The following is an 11,364-nucleotide window of genomic DNA, read 5'->3' as shown; positions in this document are numbered from 1 at the left end:
AATTTCTCTCATCATTTAAAACAACGGCTACTGGAGAACAAAGTTGTCAGCACGTTTAAAAGCAGGGCACAAATGTATCTTAGTATTTCTCAATGCACCCAATCCATGAAATGATCTTAAAATCTTATGGAATATGAACTATGGCATTCTAAAATGTTTTATATATATTCTGTATCTTGTAAGACTTAGCTTTTCTCTCCATTGATTATATAGGATAGGGTAGCTACACCTCTCTCAGGTGTGTTGCACTTGACCTGGTCCTTTTAGATGTGGAAACTGTTGTTTTTGTATTGTCTATGTGCTGTAGTTTGTGGTCTGCGTTTCTTGTCTGTTTGTTATATGTTACATGTTGGGGCTGCAGATGGAAATGAGCTGTGAGCTAAATCTATAGTGCAACCATCTTCTCATTTTCTGTAAATGATAAATGTCATTGCACAACAATGTCCCCTAAATAAACTAATAATAATAATACTCACGTGTACGTGGACAGACTGGAGTCGTACGTCGTCTTGACGCCGTACGTTTCCTCGTTGAACTTGAACATCTCGTTGGCGTCCCAGCCGTTGGACTGACGGGAGGAAGAGGAGGAAGAGGAGGAGGAGGAGGAGGAGGAGGAAGAGGAAGAGGAAGAGTCACCGATCAATAAACCATAACGATCAATAATGGATATTGACTTCTCACATTCACACACACCGAGATCTTCATGCATCATCATCATCATCATCATCATCATTATGTTAATGAGATGAACTTTGTGTTTAAAGGGATAGTTCACCCTAGAATGATATTTCGCTCATTATCTACTCACCCTCATGTTGACTAAGGGCTGGAAGAATTATCAGAGTCCACCGTCCCTTCTCTGAGTTACAGGGGGTCTCGGCGTAGCAGTGCATTTCAATGCAACGGTAGCAAAGGGACACCAGAGCTCTTCGTAAAAAAACACACACAAAAAAACATCCAAATACCTCCATGATGCTCGTATGTAATGTCCGTCTTGTGCTGAAGCCCCAAATTGCGTAATTGTCCCGAAAAAAATTAAATAAGTCTATATTTTAAGCTTGTTTGTAGCGGAAGCTTCTCGTCTTCTTCTTCTTCTCCTTTTCCTGGTCCGTCCAAATCTCGCGTGATTTGCGCCGGCGTCATTGCGGTTACTGCGAATCACGCAATATTTGGACGGACCAGGAAGAGGAGAAGAAGAAGAAGACGAGAAGCTTCCGCTACAAACAAGCTTAAAATATAGACTTATTTAATTTTTTTCGGGACAATTACGCAATTTGGGGCTCCAGCACAAGACGGACATTACATACGAGCATCATGGAGGTATTTGGATGTTTTTTTGTGTGTGTTTTTTTACGAAGAGCTCCGGTGTCCCTTTGCAACCGTTGCATTGAAATGCACTGCTACGCCGAGACCCCCTGTAACTAAGAGAAGGGACGGTGGACTCTGATAATTCTTCCAGCCCTTAGTCAACATGAGGGTGAGTAGATAATGAGCGAAATATCATTCTAGGGTGAACTATCCCTTTAAACTAGTGCTGTCAAAGTTAACGCGTGCAGGTCGTATCAGAGGCTCAGCATCTTCAATGTTTAATATTTTCTCTCTTCTTTTTTTTTTTTTTTTTTACATTTGTATGATTTTTACTGTTTGTTATTTATTTTACATTATAAAACATAAAGGTGAAATCCTGCGATCTGATTGGTTGTTAACCGTGGTATAATGAGCATCACGGCTACTATTCTAAAGCCTTATCACAGCGTAGGCTATCACTCCGCCTCAGGCACGTATGACTGGTATGAATGGAAGTTGTTGTCATGTATCCATGACAACAGACTGTTGCAGTCCGTAGCAAAAGACAGTTGATGTTTTTACGATGTTAAAAAATGTAGTAAAGTAGTGTAATTGACATGTTTAAGGTTTAAACTTTCACCTCCAGAGGGTTAACAATGGTAGAGGGGACTGAGACCAGATGCAGAGCTACTTGGAGCTAACGTCTGGACAGCTGGGAACAGCTTTTTATTGGATAATATGTATTTCTGATTAAATAAAACTACATGAAATAACAAAAACTAAATTAAAACAAACTGAATTAGAGAAGAAAACAAAAGAACAGAACAAAATATAAAGGCTACTGTAATGAAAAATCCAAATCTATTATAACCTTGAGTGGGATTCACTAAGAATACGGTTGATAAATACTTCTACTGCTACTAATAATAAATGTGTGTGTGTTTATTTATCTGTGTGTGTGTGCGTGTGCGTGTGTGTGTGTGTGTGTGTGTGTGTGTGTGTCCTCACTGTGTCTGACTCCAGGTCAAAGTTGTCTGCGTCTGCGTCTCCGTCTGCGTCCCACCGCTGCAGCACCTTCTCCCGGTGCTCGCCGTTGAGCCGCGACGAGCTGATGGCCGAGTCCGTGAACGTGTCTGTGAACGCAACACCAGTTTAAATCTCCACAGGAAAAAATAAAATATTCACGTTTACATTAAATTGACCGAAAAACAGTCACATTAATGTGCATTTATTTATATATTTAAAGGGATAGTTCAACATTTTGTCAAATTGTCCCATTGCCATAATCCCTATAGTCATAGCAGTAGGTTCGTTACCTTTAATTGTCGGTGCAAGCTGTTTTTAGAACGGCGGAGCAGAGCCGTGAGCTGCTCAGAGCTACGCTACGGATTATTATGGGATTTCTTGGTTTCTAACTCATCAAACTCATCAAATACACAATCCAACAACTCCACAACGCTCTGGTGGACAAGTTGTGAGCTGCACATTCACCACGCTATGAGATAATAACACAACGTTACCACACAGAGTTGTTTTAGAGGGAAATTCATGCAAAACCGATGATGCACGTTGCCTTCAGGGACAGTTTTTCATCAACAGTCTCTGTATTTCCCTCTAAAACAACTCTGTGTGGTAACGTTGTGTTATTATCTCATAGCGTGGTGAATGTGCAGCTCACAACTTGTCCACCAGAGCGTTTTGTGTGGAGTTGTTGGATTGTGTATTTGATGAGTTTGATGAGTTAGAAACCAAGAAATCCCATAATGAGCCTCCGTAGCGTAGCTCTGAGCAGCTCACGGCTCTGCTCCGCCGTTCTAAAAATAGCTTGCACCAACAATTAAAGGTAACGAACCTACTGCTATGACTATAGGGATTATGGCAATGGGCCAATTTGTCAAAAATGTTGAACTATCCCTTTAACATGACCCACTCCAGAAGTAAACAGTGCAACGGTGAATCTAAAGATCGATCTGAGGACTTTATGAATCGATATGGTCACCTCTGACAGCGAAGCTCAGGTCCACGTCTCTGCAGGTCATGGTGACCAGGTCGGCCGGGCTGAAGATCATGGTGTCGGTGATGTCTTCAATTCTGGGCAGAGGCGACGACTGGCCTCCTCCTCCTCCTCCTCCTCCTCCTCCTCCTCCTCCTCCTCCTCCTCCTCCTCCTCCTCCTCCTCCATCACCTCCTCCTCCTCCTTCATCTCCGTCGCTCCGTCTGTGAACGGCGTCCACGGCGAGCTCACACTGTGTGGATCAGAGACAGGTGCATTGATCTGTATTGTCCCTGAGGGGGGATTCACCAGTTTGCGAAGTCAACTTAAAAGCTTCAGTTGGTGACAATTATTCAGTCATATCTGCTGGAACTGTCACTATATTCTGATGGTCGGACATTAAATGGGTAATTTAGGACCAAACCCAACTTTACTTTACTTTATTTGGATGGGACAGTGCACATTAATGGACATAAAAACTTGTAAATGTGCCGGATTATAGCAAAAGTGCTAATTTCCCAGTCCCATAACATAAAAACAGTTCAAATTACACATAATGTAGAATACAAAAAGACGACTATGACAATGTAAAACATATTGACAGACACATTCCACAGGCAGAGGACCATAAGAGTTTAGTTCTGGGAGATAAAGTGCATAAGTGCTAAAGTGCAGGAGTGCATAGGTACCAGGTTGTGTTGCACGATGCCCATTACACCCAGTTGCACAAGCAGAAGTGTGTAAATATTGCACAAAATGTAGTACATAATTGTAATTATGTAAGTACTACTAGAACCAAAACTCCTCTGGCTCCACCTACAGCCAGGAATCGTATTTGCTGAAATCCACCAAGATTCTCCACCAGTCAGGTAGAGGGAGCAGGAGCAGCAGCCAATCACAGCTCCTACACGTCGTAGTCAGCTGACGAAAGTGAAAGTGTGTGTGTGTGGCACTTGGCAAAGATTCATTAAGGGACCTGATGGAGTATTGTATTGAAATTTCCAACCGAGTCACGGAGTTTACTTTCACTTTCATCAACTTACCAACTGGAGCTTTAATATGTAAACTCGTCGAAAGCAACAAAAATAAAAGGCCTGTTGTGAACGCACCTTTATGTTGCACTTGTATGATTCTGATCTGGTGTTTTAATATCAATCTGCTGCTTCTCCTGTTATTTTGCAATAATATTATTATCATAATAAAAGTGCAATCTAGACTCACTCCTGTCCTGTGAACTATAGAAGCACTGTTTATTGTGTTTGTGTTGAATGATCGCCGACTGCAGCAGCAGATTGACCAAGATAAATTTCCCTCTGGAGAATAAAGCACTCTGAACTGCTTCTGCATGATATGGTGCTATATAAATACATTTGAACTGAATTGAATTGGAGACAATAAAGTTCATTTTGATTTTGATTCTGATTTGATGTGACCAGCTGAAGCTCTGAGTGGGTCGGTACCTGGGAGCTCAGCGTCTTGAAGATTCCCTCGTACACCGAGCCGTTCTTCACCCTCACATCACAGGTGGAGCCCTGAGAGGAGAGACCAGCTGTCAGTCAATACATCAATACATCAATCAATCAATCTAGCTTAATCCCACTTAAAATCTGTAATTTACACACTCGTTCACAGGACACCTTGGTTTTACATATTCCCAGTATCAGGACAGAATTGGGGAAGACTGCCTTTCAGTTTTATGCCTCCCAAAAGTGGAATAACCTACAAAACTGTCTGAAACTGGATCATCTTATTTCCTTAGATAGTTTTAAAAACGTATTATTAAATGTTTCACAACCTGTATGTAAATGTGAATCATGACCTTGTATATTGTATATTTGTGTTTTTGTAATCAGGGCGTCATTGAAAAAGAGAGCTCGCTCTCAATTGACCTTCCCTGAATAAATAAAGGAGAAATGAAAATGAAAAATGAAATGAAATCAATCAATCCATCAATCAAACCGACATCGACTACAACACGACGACGACTCACCACCACGGCCGTGAGGAAGTGAAGCATCCGAGCGTTGTTGTACACGCCCTCAAACACCTGAGAACACAACACATCAGAGGTTGAGGAGGAGAAAGTAAAAACCTGCTGAGGCTTCGAGCTTCAACATGAAGCTGGTTCTAAAAATGTGTTACATTAATGTCACATCTGTTAGTTTGAAAATGAAGATCTGATAAAGAACAAAACACACGACATTGTTAAAGACTCACAACAACACAAACTGTGTAGAATTCAACAATATTCTTAATTAATTCTGCTACTGATATATCAACGTCTCTGTATTAACTGTGAGATAAGATAATAAAAGATATGATGAGACTTTATTGATCCTTCAGTGGAGGGATTTACAATAATCAGAAGCTCAAGCAAAAAAGGAGGAAATAATCATAAATACTAAGAGAAATAAGTACAATTTTAAAAAAGTACAAGATGAAAGGAAAAATGTAATTTTGAGGAAAAAATAGCCTATAGAATGTGTATATGTTTGGTGTGTAAAACACATAATTTAGGTCAGAGTGTAAATAAATACTACAGCTCTGGAAAAAATAAAAAGAGACGGTAACACTTTATAATAAGTAAGCTACACACTATTCAGCATTAGTTAAGCAGTAATAAATACTGAATTCTTCATTTATAAGTAGTATAATATATAATATACTAGGGATGTCACGATTAGAGATTTTCTTGGTACGATTATTGTCAGAGAAATAATCACGGTGTTACGATCATCACGATTATTATGCATCAATTAATTTCACAACACTATGAACGTGTATAATCAAATATAGTCCAAATATAATGACATTACTCATTGTTTACACAAAATATTTCAAGTATCTATGAATATATGACAAATTCTTAATCCCCAGGGGAAATGTTTGACATATTCAGGTCATGAATTGTCATCTAGACCAAATGTTTAAGTTTATTTTAATTGTTTTTTGTTTTGTTTTGCTTTTTTTTTTATTAAAAATGACACACTAACATTTAAATTCCTACCAACTCAATGTTACATTAGTTAAATGGACCGGTGTCTGAGCATTTACCTTTATCTTTGCGCCATATCTACCAATACTGTTCCAACATCAAATTTTTGTTTAAGTAACGGTATTTAGGAATCTTTACGATTAAATAATTGTGGCGTTTTAATACCACCATGAATTGTGAAAACAAGTAACCGTGACATCCCTATAATATACTATATATACTACTATTATCCCTCTATGGTACGCTGCATCATGATGCCAGTGGGGAAAAAAATGTTTGGAGTGTTTTATGTCTCAAAATAGACTAAATAAACACAATCTAAAGAAATTTTTAAAAATTATTTATTTTTGGAAGTTTTTGGGATTTGTTGACTGTAGGCAACATTGTACCATTACGGTTAGAAACACCAGTCTCTGTAGACTTTCACCTTCACTGGCCTCATCCTCATCTTCCTCATCATCATCATCATCATAATAGCCTGATGTTTACTTTACTGCATCCAAAATCACATTTATTAAGGATAAAAAACTAAATGATGATGAATTATATGTTTTTGAACATTATATTTACACCTAAACACACTCTACCATAGTCTCATAATGCAATATTGATTCCATAATGGTCCACTGTCGCCTCAAGGCAACGTTGCAATTTTCTATAATGGTACGTTGTTGCTTTGGGGCAACAGGTGCATTTTAACAAGTTTCCATTATTTAATAAGTAAATAAATTGCATGGAACTATTACAAATTAAACTTTACTAATCTATTAGTGTAAATATATTTTTTTCCAGATGAAAAAGAGCCAGGAAGTTACTGTATGTTTTCAGACTGTTTTAGTGGAGCAAAATGGCAAACCTGTTTCCTTTGAAACCATAAAGTCATGTGATAAATTAAAGCATTGTTATTGGTTCTCTAAGGTCTCCTCTCTTTTTTAAAGTATTACAGCATTAAATGATGAATTGTGGAGATGTGACAGGACAAAAAGTGGTATGTTGCTGCCTGAAGGCAACATGGTACCATAGAGGGTTATAACCTGTGTAATTATCAGTTTCACTATATTGTATGTGTTTGTGCTGCCTGACACCAGCCTGCTGTTTACATGGCAGCTGGTTGACACACACACACACACACACACACACACACACACACACACACACACACACACACACAGCTGACAGACTCACCAGGCTGCTGACAGGAGGAGACTGACTCTGTGTCGGTGGTTTCATCGTGTTTCTTGTCCTGAGAAAAACACACAAACACAGTGTCAGTCCACAATAACACAACACAACAACACAATAACACAGACACACACACAGCAGCTGAAACACTGACGCGACGTGACGTGACTGAGAGAAACAATAACTCCACTACCAACTATAACACGACCAGTTTCTACCGGATGTAGCTACAATATATGTGTGAATCTGAATGTTAATAGATAATAACAGTTATTCCTATTATTGTTATAGTTATTATTATGGTATAGAACAGTAAATAGCAGCAGCAGCAGCTAGCCAGGCAGCTAACAGGCTAACAGAGCAGCTAACAGAGCTAGCTGTGACGTAGACGTCGTTTTACCGCAGGAACAAGAAGAGGAATATCTCAGTAATAATAACATAATAATAATAATAACATAATAATAATAGTAGAGTAATACTTTCTGGTCATGTGCATCCCGGTGGTTCCGGTGAAGAGTCACTGGGTTTAAACCGGAGCCTCAACAACACGACACCGCTGGAAAACAACAACAAAACACACACACACACACAGCGGCGCGTGCGCTCGTTTCGTCACAGCGGCGGCGACGGCGCGTCACGTGATGCGACCAGACACTCATAATAATAATAATAATAAACTTACCTTCTAGATATATAATTAATAATAGAAGTATCTTTTAAAATAATTCACATAATTTACCCATCTTAAGCTTTTTTTTAATTATTTTTTTTTACAACGATTAAAAAAAAAAAAATACAAACCTGCTCTTTCTGTGTAGGACACCCTGAAGATGTTTTTCATTTATTTCGGTCTTGTCCTTTCTCCACCAAATTATGGGAAGATATTGTATTTGCAACCTGATTTCTTTTTCGATTGAACCTGATTTTTCCCTGTGCTTTGAACATATATTGTTTGGTTTCACTGAAATGTCGTTACACTAATCAAAAACCAATCTTTCTTATCTTTGAAAATGAAGCCAAACTATATATTTTAAGTCTATTTAAAAAAAAATCCGTCAACATGAAAGCTATAAAAACTTGCGTCTATTTATTTCTTTGTTTGTTTTTTGCGCTTTTATTTTTCATTTAATTATTCATCTATTTTTTAAATATTATTTAGGCTATGTATTTCTTTGTTTAGCTTTTTATTTCTATATTAGCTTTTGCATTTACAGGTTTCTCTAGTTCATTTCTTCTTCTTTGTATGTGTAGCCTATAATGTATTGCTGTGTATGATATAAATGAGAAATTAAATAATAATAATACATGTATATAATTATAGCCTATTTCTTTATTAATTTATCAAATTTTTACTGATAACAGCATCAAAGTGCAAGTGCAGTAGGAATCAAATGTTTCAGCAGCTTTTGTTTTGTTTTATAGCCCTACTGTGGATGTAGTGTTCAGTTTCCCTTTCAAAAGCTACAAATGCAGTTTCCCAGTGTCTAAATCTGGTTTTATGAATATGGTATTTCCCAAGGGTGCGACTCGAGTCTGGCGATTTAATTAAAAGTTTTGATTATAGATCTTATTAGAGCAGTGTGGGTTTTTGCGGTAAGGATTAATACTAGGAGGGAGACTTCAGCCGGGATACGCCGAGCGGGTCAAACGAGCGCACCCATATTAAACCCCGCCCACTGATTTAGAGCAGCAGCCGATTGGACGAGCTGCACGTCAATCACTTCTGACCTTCTCTCTCATTGGCTCGTTTCTCTCCCGTCAATCACGTCATTCTGCTCCGGGAAGGCGAGTCCTGTAAGAGAAGCTCCACTCTGAGTTTGGACTTTAATGACTCATTTTACTAATTAATTAGATTCATTGCAACAAACACATTACTATGGAGTTATTATCATTATTACAAATATGCTGAAGCACAAATGGATTCAATCTTGGGATACATAAAATAAAATGATGGCTAAATCAATTGTATTTATTTAATCTTAAAGTTCTGTAGTTCATTCAGTAATTAATAGTATTTTAGTCAATTAAACAGTGGCATTAACATTTAGATAATTTAATTTGCTGATGAAAAAAGCCCCTAACCAACAAAAGGTAGAAGAATATTATCTTTAAGTGTTTTTTTTTTTTAACTCCTTTTTCTGAGGTTTAGGTCATTATTTATGTATTTTATTTTATTTATAGGAGCATACTCACTGCTCCCAACATGTTTTAGTTTTATTACACTGCCATTTTTATGGAGTATTTTGATTTTGAACCAAGATCAGTGAGTTTGATTGTGATGCCCATCTCTCCGTCTTGTGTCGTTCAAGTGTCTTTTTCTTTAAAGGGATAGTTCAACATTTTGGCAAATGCCCATAATCCCTATAGTCATAGCAGTAGGTTTGTTACCTTTAATTGTCGGTGCAAGCTATTTTTAGAACGGCGGAGCAGAGCCGTGAGCTGCTCAGAGCTACGCTACGGAGGCTCATTATGGGATTTCTTGGTTTCCCTCATCAAACTCATCAAATACACAATCCAACAACTCCACAACGCTCTGGTGGACAAGTTGTGAGCTGCACATTCACCACGCTATGAGATAATAACACAACGTTACCACACAGAGTTGTTTTAGAGGGAAATTCATGCAAAACAGCTGATGCACGTTGCCTTCAGGGACAGTTTTTCAGTAACAGTCTCTGTATTTCCCTCTAAAACAACTCTGTGTGGTAACGTTGTGTTATTATCTCATAGCGTGGTGAATGTGCAGCTCACAACTTGTCCACCAGAGCGTTGTGGAGTTGTTGGATTGTGTATTCGATGAGTTTGATGAGTTAGAAACCAAGAAATCCCATAATGAGCCTCCGTAGCGTAGCTCTGAGCAGCTCACGGCTCTGCTCCGCCGTTCTAAAAATAGCTTGCACCGACAATTAAAGGTAACGAACCTACTGCTATGACTATAGGGATTATGGCAATGGGCCAATTTGACAAAATATTGAACTATCCCTTTAAATGTTCATGTCCTCCTAGTGCAAAACAAATCTATTACTACACTTACCTGACCCGTATGTGTTATAAAATACATTGCAGAGGAAGAAAAGGCGACACCAAGCAGTATGTTTCACTATATTTATATTATATCATTATCATTAAATTCAATGTAGTACCTGAAACTAACCACACAGGGTGGACGGACGCGGACGCCCACCCTCAACACACGGTCCCAGCAAAGAGAGAAAAGAGACAGAGAAAGGCACAAAGAGTTTTGAAACTGAGAAAAGGACACAGAAGATGATGATCGGGAGTTGGGGTTGGGGGTTCGGGGGGGTTGGATTGGGTTGGATTGTTGCATTTAGACAAATACATGAGCAAAAAAATAAAAAATAAAATAAAAAACGTCGGTAGAAATGAGGTGTGGCAGGTTTCACGTGGCGCTAAAGAAAGAAAACCAGGAAAGCTCTAGTATATAAACGGAACGAGGGATGAAGACGCAGGCAGAGGCCGATGACGAGACGACGACAACACACAGAAAGGCACGAGTAGAAAAAGTCGGTATTCTCATCATTGTTGACATTTCTGCTAATAGTTTCTTCTTTTTTTTTTCTCTTTTCTTCTTCTTTTTAAAACATTTTTAAAATTTTTTACTCATTTTTTTTTTTTTTCTCTTTACCCCTTGATGAACGGAGGATGAGGTCGAGGAGGAGAAGACAGCATGAAAAGAGAGTGAGGGAGGGATACTGTTGCCTTGACAACGAGGCATTAGAGCAAATCTTATATATATATTTATATCTTATACATATATATATATATTTGTTTTGTTTTGTTTTTTATCCCCAAAACGAAAAAAAAAAAAAAGGCACAAAGACATTTCAACTGAATTACAAAGATGGAGTCGGAAAAAAAAAAAAAAAAAAAGAGTTACATGGGAGTA

The 11,364-nt window shown here is 38.3% G+C and overlaps 2 protein-coding genes across 3 annotated transcripts in view; one reads left to right on the top strand and one right to left on the bottom strand.

The window, feature by feature from the left end:
* atxn2l (ataxin 2-like) overlaps positions 1-8,075 on the bottom strand; it is a 26,096-nt gene extending 18,021 nt beyond the window's left edge. For both annotated transcript variants that reach the window (XM_083976484.1, XM_083976485.1), the window contains exons 1-7: positions 7,937-8,075; positions 7,461-7,518; positions 5,271-5,327; positions 4,741-4,812; positions 3,287-3,533; positions 2,296-2,420; positions 477-568 (exon numbers count right to left, since the gene is read on the bottom strand). In XM_083976484.1, coding sequence (XP_083832610.1) covers positions 477-568; positions 2,296-2,420; positions 3,287-3,533; positions 4,741-4,812; positions 5,271-5,327; positions 7,461-7,518; positions 7,937-7,953 — 668 coding nt within the window. In that variant the 5' untranslated portion in view covers positions 7,954-8,075. The remainder of the gene's footprint in view (positions 1-476; positions 569-2,295; positions 2,421-3,286; positions 3,534-4,740; positions 4,813-5,270; positions 5,328-7,460; positions 7,519-7,936) is intronic.
* The window catches only part of spns1 (SPNS lysolipid transporter 1, lysophospholipid), a 100,567-nt gene that overhangs the window by 64,198 nt on the left and 25,005 nt on the right, over positions 1-11,364 (top strand). The window lies entirely within an intron of this gene.

Source organism: Trachurus trachurus (assembly GCF_905171665.1).
Source record: "Trachurus trachurus genome assembly, chromosome: 8".
In the NCBI taxonomy this organism is placed as follows: domain Eukaryota; kingdom Metazoa; phylum Chordata; class Actinopteri; order Carangiformes; family Carangidae; genus Trachurus; species Trachurus trachurus.
This window is presented reverse-complemented; position numbering and strand designations above follow the sequence as displayed.